Source organism: Natrix helvetica (assembly GCF_964273705.1).
Source record: "Natrix helvetica genome assembly, chromosome: 1".
NCBI lineage: Eukaryota > Metazoa > Chordata > Lepidosauria > Squamata > Natricidae > Natrix > Natrix helvetica.
The window spans coordinates 297948616-297966668 of NC_138548.1; the positions used below are offsets into that span (position 1 = coordinate 297948616).

At 39.2% G+C, this 18053-nt stretch overlaps 1 protein-coding gene across 2 annotated transcripts; it reads left to right on the forward strand.

Moving 5' to 3' along the window:
* Positions 1-1284: 1284 nt before the first annotated feature.
* LOC309388701 (uncharacterized protein) lies at positions 1285-15811 on the forward strand. 2 transcript variants are annotated; one of them, XM_081946262.1, is made up of 6 exons: positions 1285-1323; positions 1995-2217; positions 4948-5031; positions 7475-7522; positions 12673-12757; positions 15186-15811. In XM_081946262.1, exons 2-6 carry the CDS (start codon positions 2125-2127, stop codon positions 15266-15268), a joined length of 393 nt encoding a protein of 130 aa, XP_081802388.1. In that variant the 5' UTR covers positions 1285-1323; positions 1995-2124; the 3' UTR covers positions 15269-15811. The 2 variants fall into 2 exon arrangements, with proteins under 2 accessions (XP_081802388.1, XP_081802389.1); XM_081946263.1 differs by having other exon boundaries at positions 2081-2217.
* Positions 15812-18053: the final 2242 nt, after the last annotated feature.

An 18053-nucleotide genomic window follows, 5' to 3' on the forward strand; every position in this document is an offset into this window, starting at 1 on the left:
TGTAAACTGCTTAGAGAGAGCTGTAAAGCACTGTGAAGCAGTATGTAAGTCTAAGTGCTATTGCTATTAATAATGCCTTAACACTAGACAAAATTGTTTGAGTTGAGGCAATGAGCTGTTTGACACATGCTGCAGGTCCCAGATTATTGAATGAATGAATGAATAATTTCATTCATTTTTTTGGAGTAGATGCTAATGGACTAATCATCAAGAAAGACTCTATCTTGGCTGTTTGCGTACACTTGGTCCTCTCAAAGAACAGTAAACCATATTCAATAAGTCCAACAGACCTTGTAGACCTCCTATGTGAATTCCTCTAAGGGAGAATAATGTAGAAGAAAACAGGCACAGAGATATGCATGCTGAATAGGTGTTTATCTTCAGGGGTACCCTACCTTATTTTACTGCTAGAATAGAACTTGCATGTTGAAGACCACCAATTAAGTTCTCACAGTTCTGATGAGACAAAGTTAAAGGAACTAATGAAACTTTCTTTCTTTCTTTCTCTTTCTTTCTTTCTTTCTGTTGGAGGAAGAATAACCCTGAGAGAAGACATATAACATGTCTTGTGTTTTCAGTTGCTCTTTGTAGAAGCCAAACAACTAGTCAAACTTTTGCCTGGCAGAACTCTCCTTGAATTAAATCCTGAGCAAAGCTTACTTTGGACAATTTCATTCATTCCTGCCACCATCAACTGTGAAAAACCCCTAAAGGTTTTGTGTGTGAAGACCTAGAATCATTGTACCTCTCCTTAGATTCAGCTGCTGTTTCTGTTTCGTTTCTTCAAATGAGAAGGACACTTTTGAGAAGCAAGAATCACCCTTTCCCTGGTTGGTTGGTTGGTTGGTTGGTTGGATGGATGCAAGACAATTGTGTGAAACAACACTTTGTCTCCATTGAGCTTATTCTGCCTGCACACACACACACACACACACACACATTCTCTCCCTCAAAAAAAATCCCTTTTCTTGATATTATTTGGCTGTTTCTGGACGGTTGATGGTTTCTGTGTCTGTTCTCTCTTTCTGTCAGTTTACTACCAGACCTTAACTGAGTTAAAAAGTGAACTTCTACAAATTTCATTTGATGCCATGAGTCAAGATAAGAGTCTAGCAGCATTCAATCTGTTTCCAAATCACTAACCGGGAGCAAAATTTGGATAAGCACAACAAAGAGTGAAATGAACACATGTAACTTTCAAGCACTTTCCGCCTCTCCCCAGGACAGGAAGAGGGTGAGTCATAGAATTGCTCCTTCCCTCTCTTCTTTAGAGGGCTGAGGGTACTGGGGTAGAGTAAGCAGAGCTACACGGGTTCTTGACAGGTAAATTTGCTCTTTCCTTATCACTTATTGAGGCTGCTTTGAAAATGTGCACAGGGGGCGATTATAGACTGAACAATGGGCAATCTCCTTTGCCTTAAAAATTCCAGGATTCTTAATATATTCTTGGTGCAGTGAGAAGGAGGGGGGAAAGAATGCTACTAATGAGCAATGTTATTTGTGAGTTTTGTTCTCTAATCTTACAAAGGAGGAAAGGAAGCATGCTTCTCTTGGATGCTTGGCAACCATCTTGGGGTGCATCTACCTGCAAAGGTCTTTGATTTTTTTTAAAAAAAACCATTGACTTGGTTTCCTCTGATTGAGTGCATATCCCCACCCTCCAACCACCTTTGGTACATGCCCACCCAGCCACACCACTGCCAGCACTTCCTATCATTTAGTGCAAGATCTCACACAAGATTTTCAAGTTGATCCATGCAAGAACATTTACCAATGCCGAGACTTCCTAATGCTGGTTAGGGATGGTGGAAATCATAGTGTGTTGCAGATTGAGTCCCAGGTTGATGGGATTAAACAGAACAGCCAAAGAAAGGAGGAAGGTACCTACTTTTAAAAAAAAAGATTTATTCTGGTGAGATGCTGAAAATTACCAAATTAGCATTCAAGAAGATTAAGTAGTTCTTAACCATGTAGTCAGAAAGCTTTTCTTTTAGCCTTCCAGCTCTGCAATGAAACACAATTGCAAGCAGCCATGACAAAGAAAGGGCAAACTTGAGATCCTTCACCCTCCTTTCTATAGGAACCTGAGAGGAAACGGCTCCTTCAAGACTTTGAATAGTCACCATGAGCAACCTTGGAAAGCCAATGGCTCCAGCTTTCACCATCCCGACTGAGCAGCCCAAAAGAAAAAGGGGGCGGCCAAGGAAGCAGCCACAGGTAAGAGTTCATGCTTTAGTTAGCTTAGAAAATTCTGTTAAATACTTTGCCTTTGGGTTAAGTTAAGATTTATTAACCTTCTGACCATAATGAAAATGCTATTAGGCGACAAAGGTTGTAATTCTCGAACAGTCTCGGCAATTCCAGCCAGCTTTGCTTTGTTAAAGGCTAGAGATCTTTTTCTATTTATCAGTGTATGTGTGTCATAATAATAATGTATAGGGCAATTTATGTGATCAAGCTGAACTGACTGCTCAGTGATGGAATCTACAAAAGTGCATCTCCAACACATGGTTGTCCAGCCACTACCTGAATTCATCCAATCAAGAGAAGCTGATTACCTTTGCTGGTAAACGGTTCTAATATCAAACTGTGCTTCCTGTTAAGAAGTTTATTCTAACATCCAGTCAGAATCTGCCTTCCTTTCTCTATTTTAAAGCCATTGTTCTGCCCTCTTAGCAATAGAGAATGAGTTTGGACTAAACTGCAGTTATTTTACCGGATGTGAAATGGTGTGCTCCATTCTTGAATTACAGTCAGCATTCCTACTGCCAGGAATTGCTGAGCGTCGTCTGGTATATAAATGTAATGAATTATTATTATTGTGGTTGGTCACAGTCAATCAGATATTTAGGTGGGATTTGGCATTTTTATCCACCAACCCAGTCTTCCTGGAGACCTGGGATAGGTAGAAGTTGTTGCCTGATGGTGTTAAAGGGTATCGTCTGCAGGATGTAAGCTGTTCCAAGTAAAGCTGCCTTTTGCAATTGACTGATTTGATTTTGTCAGTGCTGATGGTGTTGAAGCAATGCTCCAGGTGTTTTAGGCTTGCACTCAAGACACTTATCATTATTGGTACTATTTTTGCTTTCTTTTCCCACAGTTGTTCTATCTGCAGGTCTTTGTATCTTGTGATTTCCTCCAATTATTTCCCTTCTATTCTGCTGCCTCCAGGTACTGCAGCATCCACTAGCCAAAATGTTTTCTCTATCAACAATTTTTGGGATGTTATGTGGCAGATGCTTATCTTTCTGAATTCTAAAATCCCAGAGCACTTTAGCATCTTCATTTGTTATTACTTTGTCTATTTTGTGGTCCCATCATTGTTTGCAGGCAAATGGTATTTCTTGCAGATATTCCAATGTTGGTGGTGGTAGTAATAGTGGCATAATTAGGAAACAAATGAGATTCCATTCACATTCAGTGTACAAGGAGGAAGGTGAGCACAGTGGCATTGTATGGTATATTAATTAGTCTATTAATTCTGTAAAACCATGTACAAATATTAAGATTATCACACACAACATTCTTCAGAATGGTTTAAATATTTATTCAAACATAACATCAATATTTTTTGTACTGATAGTCTCTTTTGATAAATTTGGTTTCCAATGTTGTGTATGTTGTTTTGATCAAATATATTTTTGGTGATACCTATTATATCTACAGTCACAGGACATTCATGTCTGTGGTTAATTTTAAGTACAGATTACTGAGTTGATCAACCCTTCTGAGTTTGCCTCAGACTATTGAACAATAAACTAAATGCAAGACCAAGGTTGGTACAATATGTTAGGTTAAAATGAGGTCATTGGTATGTTGTATGAACACAGACTTTTTAAACACAGATTTTTTAAACCAATAAAATACTGCAGTACTTCCATTTTTTTCTACTAAAGATTATTAAGTTTTGCAAGCCTTAAACCTCCCTGTACCTTGATGTTATGTGTTCAGGGTGTCATTTTGGTTGAATTAAGGATTCACAACATGCTTTCTTTACAGCAAGTATTTATTCCAGAAGGTCTAATTTAGGTATATTTCCAGAAAGACATAAAGATTCCAGCAAACCAGATGACTAACCAAGAAACAAATGTCCATTTTCCAAGAAACCAATAAACTCATTCATTTTCCTGGACAATCTAGCTGCTCTATAGCATTAGATGATGCTCCTTACATCTGTCAAAAAAGTCATTGCAGTTCTTGGCCTGCTACACAGCTGGTGTAGGCTGTCTTTTGGTTTTCTAATATGCTAAGCATAGCCAAAGCATGTATATTCTGAGGAAGAAAAGAATGATTGCTCTATAGTAAAACTGCAGATGATTATTTTTTGGGTTGTTCTCCAAACAACCACAGACACCCACAGACAAGCAACACTGGATAGAATATCTCAGCTATATCCAGTGGATGTCAATGAGAATCCTTCTGGCTAACACTGACATGTATCCATTGGAAAAGTAATTAAGAAGAGCCAACAAACAGCCTCTGTTTGCACTGCTTTCGATTCCACATTTCACTATTATCGATTATTTTCTTCTCTTCTGCTAATATTGGTGTCATTGAAGATCCCTGGTTAATCAAATAATCTTCTCATCACATACTCTTTTTATTCCAATTGATTTGCAATTTGGGCTTACCTGAGAGCTGATATCCACGGTAAACATCTTTTTTTTTTCATCATGAGAATTACTGAGATTAATGCTCAACCATAAGCTACTGCTGGCTAATAGTTTATTGCAGAGTTTTTAAACTTGATGCCCTCAGGAAACCTGTTGAGTATCTGCCACCAGAAGATTCTGCGTGTCTGTTCTTCTAGAGGTTATATTCATTTCATATGGTGTAACATTAGATTTTATTGTCCATTCTCTGTAGTTATATACAGAGAAAAATAAGACATAAAGATAGCCATCCTTCTTGTTCATAATAACTCTCCCCACTTTTCCATCCAAAAAGGATCCAACTGGACCTCTGCCCCCGAAGAAACCACGTGGGCGACCGAAGGGAAGCAAGAAGAGGAGTGCTGGTTGTGGACAGATGGTAAGAACAATCAGATTGGCCTGCTCTACTCCAATCTTCTGTACTTTCTGATAAAGAAAGGGGACTGATAGGTCTTTGGATATACAAGTACTTGTATATAAATCAAATATACAAGTACTTGTATATAAATCATATAATTTAAAAGTTTCCCTTTATTACATTCCAGATTTTCTGTTTGTTTTCTGAACTTTTGCATCAGTTTTTGATTCCTAGCAATTACCTGGACTAGCCAGTTTAGCACAGAGAGAGTGACTGACCCCAAGACACCCAGCTGATTTTGCACCTAAGGAAGGACTTGATCTCATGATCTCCCACTTTCTAGCTAATGCCTTAACCACTACACCAAACTGGCTCTCATATGACAGCACTACTGGTTTAAATATAGCTCACCAACCATCTATCATTCTCCACAGTTATACTTTGTCCAATTCTTCTAATTATTCCTTCACCTTTTCTGTCTAATGTCACATATTCTCCTTTGCCATTGAGAATATCACTTTCCAAGGAGGGGGGGATGAGGAGGGAAAAGAAGAAAGGGCAAAGCAGAGAAAGTAAGGATGGGGAATTAAGAGTAGGAGAGAGGGTAAGAAAGAGGAGAAGGGAGGAGGAGAGGGGAAAGAGAGGGGAAGAAGAAAGAAGGAAGGAGAGGAGGAAAGAAGAAGGTAGAGAAGGGAGGTTCAGAAGATGGAAGGAGTAAGGTTGTTGCAAAATAAGATGGAGGCATGGGGTGACTAGAAAGTGACCCAAACTGATTTATATGAGTGTGTGTAAAAATGAGTATAGAGACCAGAGGTGGGTTCCTGCCAGTTCTAACCTCTTCTATAGAAGAGGTTCCACAAATCTACTGTGCCATTTAGAACTGGTTCCAGCTCCCTCTCCCCGCCCATCCGGACCATTCTTGCCCCACCCACCACTCACTGATTGGCTGGCTCACCAATCACTCTGCCCGCCTCTAAGAGTCCTATCTAAACCTTAAAGTCTTAAAGCTGTCAAGTTTGAACATCCCTGGGTTTTTTTCTAAAGGGTTAGGGGTGCAAGGGTCTTGTAACTTGACAGCTTTAAGACTTGCGTGCTTCAAATGCCAGAGTTTCTGAGGCAACATTTTGGTTGCTAAGCAAGAGCGTTGTTAAGTGAGTATCACCACATTTTACAAGTTGGCCATGCCCACCCAGTCACATGATGCCAAGCTACTCCCACTCAGTCACATGGTTGGCAAGCCACTCCCACCTGGTCACATGGCCAGCAAGCCACTCCCACAAAACAGGCCACACCTACAGAAGAGGTTCTAAAAAATTTTTGAAACCCACCACTAATAGAGACTAATGATGAATGGACAAATGTTAAATAGCAATTATAAGAAGTATATCTATGAATGAATTGGAAAGGGGAAAAAAACTTTTAAAAAAAGAGAATATCACCTTTCAGTTGAACAGTGATTGTTTTGTACTCTGATTCCAACAGTGATGATGACTGCTGCTATCAATTTTGACATCTTCTACTTGTTTTCTTTATCTCCTATATCTCTTTCATCACATGGAGTTGCCACTGCTACAGCTCCTTTATGTTAGGATTCTTTTCAGACATTGTGAGACTTTTAAAGAGTTACTCGACTAACACATCCAGTAATAATTATTAATATTAATAATTGATTAAAGTATGCCATCTGACTTCCAAAAATTCTGGGTGGCTCACAACAATCCAAACAAAGAAATTAGACTAAAACCAATTAAGAGAAAAATAAAAAAAATGGCAAGACCAAGAGACCAGATGGAGTCTGTCTCACCAAAGGCCTGAGTGAAGAAGTCAGGCTTTCAAAGGTGTTTTCAACAAACAGACAAACGGGGACCATCCAGATCCAGTAGTACCTAGACCACCACCATCAAGCCAGATAAATTAGGAATCTCTCTGGACATTAAAATACGTTGAAGGATCCTTTCTGAAAATACTCTTGCTTTCAGAGGACAACTCATCAGATAACTTTTCCCTTTACTGTTCCCAACCAATGGAATGCATATACTGTGTTGTGGTTGTGGTTGTTGGCTGCTACCATCTCTATCCTTGATTTTATTTCATTTTTATACTCAAAAGTGAGATATAAACATCAACTGGGACCCACTGACAGAGAAGAACAATTAAGTCATTGTGCTTTTCAAAACCTGGACTAGCCACGTTTTCTTTCATATTCATTCATTTCTGAGTTTCAAATTGCCAATGCATTTTTGGTAGTGATCTTCCATTTATTTTGGTCACTAGATACAAGTTTTTCTTCTACCACCTTTTCAAAATTCCTTTTCTTTTCCTGAATCATTAGAGAATACCTATCAAGAAGATGATAACTAGAGTATAATGTATTGATTGCAAAGAGTACATATTGCCTAAGGGACATGCTGGTTTTGTTGTTGTTGTTTTTTGTTGTTGCTGTTGCTATTGTTCTATATTACAGGGGCACAGCTCTACTGCAAAAAAGCCCAGAGGAAGGCCACGAAAGTGGGTGAGTGTACAGAATCAAAACTGTGGCATACTTTCTTTTTCTTCTTAAGTAGCAACTCAACTTTCAATATGTGTAATTTTTTCCCATGACTGAGGGCTGTTCTCTGTCTCTCAGTAGTGGAATAACGGTTGAACTTTAGAAAGTCAAGAGTATAGCCGATGGGTGTCTAACTCAATTTCATTGAGGGCAACATCAGGGTTGGGTTTGACCTCAGAGGGCCAAAAATGGGGGTGGCTGGGGTTGGGCATAGCCATGGTGGGCATGACCATGGGACTCATATTGGGGACACCTGTGGTGGCCAAGTGATAAGGCAGGACTTCCCTGAGACCCTCCCTCACTCTCATTACAATCTCCTTCCTTCCTCCCTCCCTCCCTTTTCTTCTTGTTCCTTCCCCTCTTTCCTTATTTTTCTTCCATGCTCTCTTCCCATCTTTTTCTTTGTCTTTCCTCTTCCCCTTTCTCCTTTCCTGTCCCTTTTTGCATGCTCAAATGCAAGGGGAAACATTTCTCGTTTTAGTTTGTTTTTAGTTTGTTTTGATAGCCCTCTGCCAATAAAAATGGAGCCCAGGGGGCTGCATGCGCCTCCCCCCTGTACCCCATTTTTGGCCATGATGGCTTCCTGCAGCCCTCTGCCAGTGAAAGCGGAACCCAGGGGGCGCCTCCCCAAGCTCCGCTTTCGCTGGCAGAGGCATCGTGGGCTGATCCTTTCCTTTATTCAGGCCAGCCCTGTGGGCAGCTCTAAGCACCCCACAGGCCAGATCAGGCCCGCAAGTCTTGAATTTGACACCCCTGGTGCAGCTCCCTCAATAAAAACAAAATAGAATTGTGGCTTCAATTAAAACTAATTAATATTATTATTCCATTATTTGTTAATTTTTTTCATCTCTCACAATAAAAATTACATTTTGGTAAAACCTTTGGCAGTCCCTAGGGTTTGCACCAAGGCTGGAAAAGCTAAGTTACATTCTAGGGCTTCAGAGTCTATAGAAACCTTAAACACGATTGTACTAGTCTCTCTCAATATTTTTTTGCAGTAAAGTTTGGGGGGAAAAATCTATCTGGGGAGCAGGCAAGTTGTAAGGCAAATGAACAAACACAATATTATTGTGACTTTTCAGAACATTTCCAATATAGTTGCGTTATTAATGCATTCACTAGATTTATAGCCTGATTTTCCTCTAGGATACGTTTCCTTTTTCAAATTTAGCACATTCCAGGTACGTGGACTTCATTTCCCAGCATTTATAGCAATCATAATTCTGGGAGGTACAGTCCTCACATCCAGAGTGTCTCCAAAGTGGGTAAGTCTGCTCTAGGCACTTAAGACAGAATAAGTACCATTCTCTCCTTCAGTGTCACCTCAAATCGTAATTTTGTGGTGTAAAATTGGGCTGACAGATTTGCCTATCATAAAGAGGATTTCCAGATTTTCAAGTCATTGCTCATACAAAGGAGTAAGAACATTTTCATTACCAACTAGAAAAATGCTCTGATTTCTTAAGACAAGCCACTTTCTTTCTGATGCACAAATTACCAGCTGTGAAAAATTATGTTTTCATCAGAGGTGGGTTGCTCCCAGTTTGGCCCGGTTCAGCCGAACCAGTAGTGGAATTGAGACCTGGGTCATAGAACCAGCAGCGACCCAGACCTGCCACACCCCCAAACTAGTTCCATGCCACTGCTGGGCTGCCGCTATTTTGGTTTTTAGTGACTGCGCATGAGCAGTTCACTGTAAATTATTCTGCGCATGCTCGAAGAACAATTTACATTGAACAGCATTCACAGGGGGCTGCAAACCGCTAGTAACATCAGCAGCAACCCGCTCCTGATATTCATCTGTCTAGATCAGGGGTGTCCAAACTTGGGAACTTTAAGACTTGTGGACTTCAACTCCCAGAATTCCCCAGCCAGCCATGCTGGCTGGGGAATTCTGGGAGTTGAAGTCCACAAGTCTTAAAGTTCCCAAGTTTGGACACCCCTGATCTAGAGAAAGCATAGATAACCTGTGACTTATGGGATGATGCCTCCAGCTTTACTGTTCCATATGTTGCATCTCAGAACCTTCCAACTGTATATCAGGGATTTTCAGCGATTCAGTTGTTCCTGCCTTCCTCCATCTTTCTTTTCCTTTCCTTGACTTATAAATTCTAAAGAAGATTATCAAACTTCCGGAGGAAAACCCAAAGGTGCTTTTTCAAAAGTCAACTGGACTTTCTTTGTTTTTCCTTGAAGACATTTTGCTTCTCATCCAAGAACCTTCTTCAGTTCTGACAAGTCTTTTCAAAAAGCACCTTTGGGACAACCGTGACCTGAATGACTGAGAATCTCCATAGACATTTGGGGGGGAAAGCTAATTATTTCCCAATTAGCTCTTCCTCCAAAAAAAAAAAACCACCAGTCCTGCTCCCACAGAGAGATTTTATGTCACTGCCAGGCCTCCTATGGAAGTGGGGTTGTGATTTTCCAGCCCACAACCACAAAAACATTGGCCATTCATCTCAGCTATTATAACTGACATTTAAAGGTAGGACTTCAGTGTGACCGTAGGGTAAGTGAGCAAGGTGACAACAAGTTTGATCATGGCAGAATTTGGAAATATCTACCGTAAACACAGAAAAAGAAAATCCATTTTCTTAAATCCTTTCCAATTTTTGTTTTGAAAAGCTCCACTTTTAACTTATAAAATCAAAGGCAGTGAAGGAATAACTCTAGATAAAGCAGGATATTGCAATTCACAGTAAGAAATAAGCTCCACTAAACACAATGCAACTTATTCCCATGTAAACATGTCAAGAATTCTATGTCAAGCAGATCTTTTATCAATTAATATCAGTCTTTCATCTCTAATAACTTTTAATCTTTTCTCTTTGGGGCTTTGTGAAAGTTAGTCTATATTTGCATACAAAGACAAGTGATGGTTCCAGAGTGAAGGTTCTGTTATCTTTTTATAGTCATGCCTTTTTATATTTCTTTCAAGGGAACTGTTTATAGATTGGTTGATTGCAATAGCTTGCAGAAGGAGATCGCTTATCAAAGCAGAAACACAATGTCAAAAGACTAAATGTTTCTCTATTTAAAATATTTCTTTCTAAAGTATTTCTATCCCAGATTTTCAGAGTGGTCTCAGTGAAATGTTGTTTAAATGTTGTTTAACCTCCTTGTTCCTCAGAAAAAAACCAACAAAGCTGCATAATAAAAACAGAAGGCTGCATGCTTTTTTTTTTTTTACTAAGGATCTCAAGTACTATGTTCAAAACTGTTGCAGTGGCCAACTGTATGACACCTGCTGCTACAGGCTGGCCTGTGGTTAAACTGCCAACAGCACAGAGGGGAGCAGAAGTCTCATTCATGACTCACACCACAAAGCTCTGCTTAGTACATCTGGTGCAGGGCAGGAGAGCATGTGGGATCTGAAGCAGAAGGAATGGTCTGCGATAGTTAAAGAGTCCAGCTTGTTTTCCAGTGACCCAGCATCAATTAAGCAGTGGCCCAAGCTGGAGTCTTTTCAGAAAGGAGAAAAGGACAAGCCATAAAGAGAGCTGGATTTGCAGATGTGTCTGCTCCATGCTCAAAGCACACCCTTTAGTTCTAAAATGCCAAATGCAGGTTACAGCTCTTAAGCTGTCAAAGGGGCATCAATAATCAGTGTCACCTTCAAAGTTGCTATGTGCGGCTCTCCTGCCATGTCCCCAATTAGCTGCATTGGCTCAATGCCATGGAGGACAAAAGAGATATCTGAATGCATTAATGCACAAAAGCCTTTCAAGTGTCCTCCCACACCATTGCCATTAGATAAAAGGATGTGTTGGTTTTCAAAGAGTGTACGATGGTTCAGGGGAGAGAAGGTAAGCTGAAGATAGGGTTCTTATGCGTATATGTAAATCTTATGAAAATCTGTAGGGTTTATTTTCATAGGATTGCTCAAGAAGAAATTTTGGAGCCTCGAGAACCCAGAAGGCATCGTACATCGGAGAACCTGTTCTATAAAGTTATGGAGGTTATAGAACTTAAGACAAATATAGCACAGTTTATACTTGAAAGTTCTAGTTCATGAAAAGTTCTAGAACTCTACATTTCCTTTGTAGCAAGGATTGTCCAGCTCTTCCAGGGTAGGAATGAAGATTGCTAAACTATCATGCCAAAGTGTTTCTGTAAACTGTGATCCTTGAATAGAAAGGGGATTTTCTGGGTGAGTGACAAAGACACAGCAAGCATTTTTTTTAAATAAATACCAATATGCAAGAGGCTTCTTTTGCATTACATTTTTCATATAAAATGATACAGCTTCTGCACACATGGTAAACAATCAGAATGCCTTTGGTATGATGTTGACTCAAACTCTTATATTCTTGCTCTAATCCATGGCCCGTGGGCTGCATGCAGCACTGGACAGCTCGTAATGCAGCTCCACAAGAGCATAAACTCTTAACGTTTTAATGTGATTTATATACATTAACCATATTATCTATTTTATATGTGTCCAAGACTCTTGACTCAATGTGGCCCAGGCAAGCCAAAACGTTGGAAACCCATGCTCTAATCCAAGCTGGCTAAAACTGAGAAAATTTGAAATCAAAGATATCTGGTAATTTATGTCTGCCTTTCACCAACAATCAAAGCTTGTTTCTAGCCCCAAAGGTGCTTTTTCAAGAGGCAACTGGGCTTTCTTGTTTTGTGTTTTTGTTGTTGTTTGTTTGTTTCTAGCCTTCTTGAAACTCCTTGTTATTAGCTCATGAAGGGGAGAATACACTTTTTCATTGAGCTCTAAAATCAGATCTCCACAAAGGTGAAATTTAATGAATTAAATTTGCTTTTGTTTGTATGTATATAACAAGAAGGATTCAGTTTCTTATTATATCATGAAAATGGTATAAAGGTTTAGGGAATACTAAGTAATAATATGCTTAGCAAGTGAATAAAAGGGCAAAAATGCATAAATAAGTATAATTTTCCCCAAGTGAGAATAAGGGGAAAAAACATGAAGTTTTGGCTATGTATATATGAAAGGTGAAAAAGAAAAATATCACTTCTATAGGTTATCTGGTTTGAGGATGTTGAAGAAACATTCATAAAGCCTGTTCAATGGTATCACATTGAAAGAGAATTTTCATATTGTTTTATACTAGCAAATACTTATAATTGCCTTACAGCTTTTTGTCCCTGAGGAAGAATACCACAAAACTGAAGTCCAAGGGGAGAGCAATCCATGTTTTAATACATGCCCTGCCACAGAAGGTGTGTAATTCATTCATTTAGTCAATCTTTTGTCTGTTTATTACAGATGTTTTGAGTTGCTTCACTCACCAGGATTCTAAGCAGTTCACAGTAGCAACATAATCCAGAAAACCATGATCACACAATCATAATATTTAACAGTCACAATACCCTAATTATAAAACCATTGTTATATACATACATACATACATACATACATACATACATACATACATACATATGCATTTACATATATGAACTTTAAAACCAATAAATAGGTACCTCCACCTACTCACAGGGTACTCACTGCATACTTAAGGTTTCTCAACCCTTGAAAAGTAACATGATAAGGAATGTTATGTTGTAGTTAAGATGGTGGATCTGAACTGGGGGGGGAGGGAGTCCAGAATCTGTGCTCTTAGCTATATCCATTCTTTCTCCTCCCAGCTTAAATCACAGGAGGAACAGAAAAACTATGAGCAGAATTTTTCCAAATGCTCTTCAACCCCCATACATTTATTATATGAAAATAATTTAATAAATACTGATTTAACTAATACTACTGCAAATAATAATAAGTACCTTAGGTGCAATCCCAAAACAGCTAGAGTCCTACTTGCACATGATTGGCATTAAGAAAGTCAATCAATCAATTGCAAACGGTAGCAGCTTACTTGTGATGATACCTTTAACGCCATCAAACATCTGCCTAACCCTAAGCCTTGGGAAGGACTTGACAGATGGATAAAAATGCCGAATTCAGTCCAAATATTTAGCTGAACGTGTGACCAATCAAACATAATCAACCCCTTAACTAGTCCCATCAACCCTTGTGAATTGAAAATATCTACATGTAATGAATAAAATTAAAAATATAAACGGAGACATTGCAGGAAAAGAACCAGTTCTTGCTTTGAATGGATTTGATTCTGAAATCAGGTTACAGAGCAGCTGATGAAAGTACGCATTATCTTCCCCTTTGTCTTCTTAGTCATGTTATCGATAGAATATGCTGATGACTGTCTAGCAGCCAGTGCGTTTTTTTTTTTAATAAGTCAATACAGATGCTACTTGATAAATTTGGAGGCGTTTAACCTCCACTTCCTCTCTGACTCCTGTTGTCATTACTTCTAAGGAGAATGGTGACATCAGCACAGCCACAAACTTCACTGTTGTGCCTCACATCCTGCCCAGATCTCTGCCAAATCAGTATCTCATGTACACCCCATATGTCACTCAAAGCATTAGTAACAACATGTTGTGCTTTCCTCTTCTTTTTAGAAAATCTCATGCTTATGTGTTCATGCGCATATATGAAGATCCAGATTGTTGGGGAAAATATGCTGACTTTGTAAGCCGCTTAGAGAAGGCTGTAAAGCACTGTGAAGCAGTATATAAGTCTAATGCTATTGCTATAGATCAACTGCTACCCTGTTTCCCCCAAAATAAGACTCCCTGGATAATAATCGCAATCAGGCTTTTGAGCGCATGCGCTCAAATAAGCCTCCCCTGAAAATAAGCCCTCCCTGAAAATATTGCAACACAGCAGCAGCCATGAGGTGGCCACGCTTGCTGCCTTCTGCACCTCAAAATTACTAAGACCTCCCTGAAAATAAGGCCAAGTGCTTATTTCGGAGGTGAAAAGAAAATAAGACCCTAGCTTTATTTCAAGGAAACACAGTACCTAGTGCCACCCATTAAACTGAAACTGTGAAATAACTGACATTTCTTAGAAAATATCTGTATAATGTATTGCCCTTTAACCCCATTAATATTAATAAAATAAAGTGGAAAAATAAATAAATGGAAAAATAAATTGTAGGAAGGAAAAGAGAAAAGAAGCACTGATATACAGGCATGGAATTCTACAAAATATGTATCCAAGCCGCAAGAAGAATAAGGGTGCAGCTCAAATAGCTTTTTGACCAAGAATTTAAAGACAAGATTGGTGTAATTTTTCTCCCATAAAAAGGGTTTGAGGAAAATATTTCAATCACGGGGGCTTGTTATTTTGAAACAATCCATAATCCTGGATTTAAGTTGGGAAATTTACAGTAGCTTTGGGAATATGCCTTCCTTCTCACCCATAGTCATTGCTGGGTGAAAGGGGTGCATATAAATTAATAAGTAAATAAATTTCTCTCCTTGTTTCAGTTACCTGAATAAGACTAATGATATGGAGTTCCATCTGGTACCCTGACATTTTTACTTTCACAATGATGTTTCTATAAATGTTCTATAAACATATATAGAATTCTCTATGTTCAGACAGAGAGCAGCAACTTCCTGCCCGCACAGAGTAGCTATAATGCTATGGTCCCATGATAGCGGACTGGGGAACTCTATAGTAGAGTATAGTAATCTCTTTCATGTACAAGTGTTCTTTATAGACAAACAGTAAAAGTTGAAAGTGTGCTCCAATTCACTCTTCATCTCATATTCTCTTTAGGGACATCGACAAAAAACTGTCCCACGAAGAAGGGAGCCACAGAATTCAGGAGAACATTGAGTGAACAACAGTCTCCTTGTTGATGTGTCACTAGAGCAAAATGAATTAAACTCCTGTTCTGCCATGTGCAAAGTAAAGCCAAAGAAAGCCCCCTCCCCATTTTTCTTTTGTACCGTTACCAGTAACTGCCTTTTGCAAAGCTCAGTCATTCAAATTTGTAACAGTGGTCTTAACCCCAAAAAGAGGGCTTCCACCTAATCAGCATTCACAGGAAAATCAACCGATGTTATGTGTTTGGAAAATCTTCATCAATTTGAATCTTGTATCATTGGGAACATTAATTATCCTAGGATGCCAAGATCCTGATTTTAAGAAATCGGAAACTTCTCATTCCTAACTAAACATGCTTACTCAAAAAATCCCACTTAGTGTAATACTTTTTAAAAATAAGAGTTTTGCAGCATTGAATTACATTTATACCAAGTTCAGTTGACAAACAGGACAGATGCAGTACAACACACTCAATTTTGTTACTAGATTAATGTATGTGTTCAGTATATTTAATTTATGTCGTATAGACATATGTATGTCATATAGAAATACTGGATTTGAACAATATGCCAAATATATTCGATTAATAAATAAATATATCAACCATTCCCACTCAATCTCCTCACTAAGGTTAATATTAGATAACCTTAGTGTGTTTTATGCACATAATAACTAGTTCTCTAACTGCCCTAATGAAGCATGCTATGTTGCAACCAGAGTATCATAAACTAAGTTCTTATTTTGACCTAGGACACTGTAAATACCCAATGTGTATACTTAGTTTCTAGTCCAGCATGTTCAGGAGTGGGTTCCTGCCAGTTCTAACCTCTTCTATAGAAGAGGTTCCACAAATGTACAGTGCCATTTAGAACCGGTTCCAGCTCCCTCCCCCCACCCATCCGCACATCATCAAGATGAACAGTGAGAGGAGGAATTCTGGGAGTTGAAGTCCACAAGTCTTAAAGCTGTCAAGTTTGAACACCCCTGGGGATTTTTTTTCTAAAGGGTTAGGGGTGCAAGGGTCTTGTAACCTGACAGCTTTAAGACTTGCATGCTTCAAATGCCAGAGTTTCTGAGCCAACATTTTGGTTGCTAAGCAAGAACATTGTTAAGTGAGTTTCACCACATTTTACAAGTTGGCCATGCCCACCCAGTCACATGGCTGGCAAGCCACTCTCAGCCGGTCACATGGACAGCAAGCCACTCCCATCCAGTCACATGGCCGGCAAGCCACTCCCACAAAGCAGGCCACACCTACAGAAGAGGTTCTAAAAAAATTTGAAACCCACCACTGAGCATGTTGCATAAACTGGAAAAATGGGTTTCTTGATTAATTTTGTTTGTTTTGTGTGCGTGCGTGCGTGCATATATATATATCTTTCAAATAATGGTGAAGTAATACTTGAGGGACAAAAGGAATTGTCTGCCAATCACATTATGTTATCACTATGTGTGGGCAATTGTGCACAATACCCTGTTAGTGGTGAATTATTTGTTGTTGGGTTCTTAAAAAAAAAAAAAAGCTTTTATGACCTTCAATTCATGCCAATGGATTGTTGCCTTGCAACAGTCTACGTATATACACTTTGGGAGGGTTCTTGGCTTTCTTGGCCTTCCAATTCCTGGAAATCTATTGCAACAGCCTATTGATATGATTATGAAATGAGCCCAGCAGAAACGCAGTGAGGAGTTAAGACAGCGACAAACAGTTGCCACCGTGGGTAAATGGATTGTTAACAGACTCCAAAAAAAAGAGCTCTGATTATCTTGGATACTTTTTTCAAGTAGATTCAGAAGAGAAGGGAAACAGAAAGACTGGTTATTTAATAGAATCCCTATACTTACAAGACCTGAAGCTGTAATGGGAATGTGACTGCTATACAAACACACTTGTGTATCAGTGGTGGGATTCAAATTTTTTTACTACCAGTTCTGTGGGCTTGGTAGGCATTGCATGGCTTGGTGGGCGTGGCAGGGGAAGTATACTATAAAATCCCCATTCCCTCCCCAGGGGAAGGATACTGCAAAATCCCCATTTCTTCCCAATCAGCTGGAACTGGGAAGCAGAGAATAGATGGGGGTGGGACCAGTCAGAGGTGGTATTTACCGGTTCTCCGAACTACTCAAAATGGGTCAGAACCTGCTGAATACCACCTCTGATGTGTATATGTGTGAAACAAAATGAGACAGTGACTGTGTGTATATAAATGCATCTTTCCTACTATGGCCTCTGGTCAAAGCGGTTACAAATTTTCACATTATTTTAAGAGGAACTCTGGGAAGGTCCACAATAGGTAGCAGCATGTAACTATAAACTTGGATTGAGCTAGGAAACCAAAACAGAGTAAACCTCATTTATACTAAGAGACCGCCAGGAAACCTCAAGCAATAGATTAGATTAGACAGGATGTTGTTGTTTTTTAATCATCCTGGAAGAAGACAGTACAAATCATTCTGTACTGCTGCCAACAAAATTGCATCTACACATGTTCATGTAGTCATTAGGAGTTGAGTTGAACTCAAGTGAAATTTGGTTTCAAGTCTCAGAATCTAAATGGCCCTGTATAGTACACCATTCACTTCTTGCAAAAGGATGACACCTTGAAATGAAAGCTGAAGCTGAAACCAAGGGTCAACATACTTCAGCCACTTGGGGCATCATTTACAAACAGGTTGAGGCTGTGGTAGGAACCATTCTTGTGGTTTAAAGCAGCGGTCACCAACCAGGGGTCCGTGGACCATAGAGGGTCCGTGAGAAACTTTGGTGGTCCGCAGAAAAACTATTTGCATTTTTTATATCACACTAAATACTATTTA

Excerpts from the sequence above, each read along its gene's own strand:
- LOC309388701 (XM_081946262.1), top strand. The coding sequence starts at position 2,125 with ATGAGCAACCTTGGAAAGCCAATGGCTCCAGCTTTCACCATCCCGACT. Across the intron at positions 2,218-4,947 it reads GGCCAAGGAAGCAGCCACAG|GATCCAACTGGACCTCTGCC; the intron begins GTAAGAGTTCAT and ends CCATCCAAAAAG. Across the intron at positions 12,758-15,185 it reads TACATGCCCTGCCACAGAAG|GGACATCGACAAAAAACTGT; the intron begins GTGTGTAATTCA and ends TATTCTCTTTAG.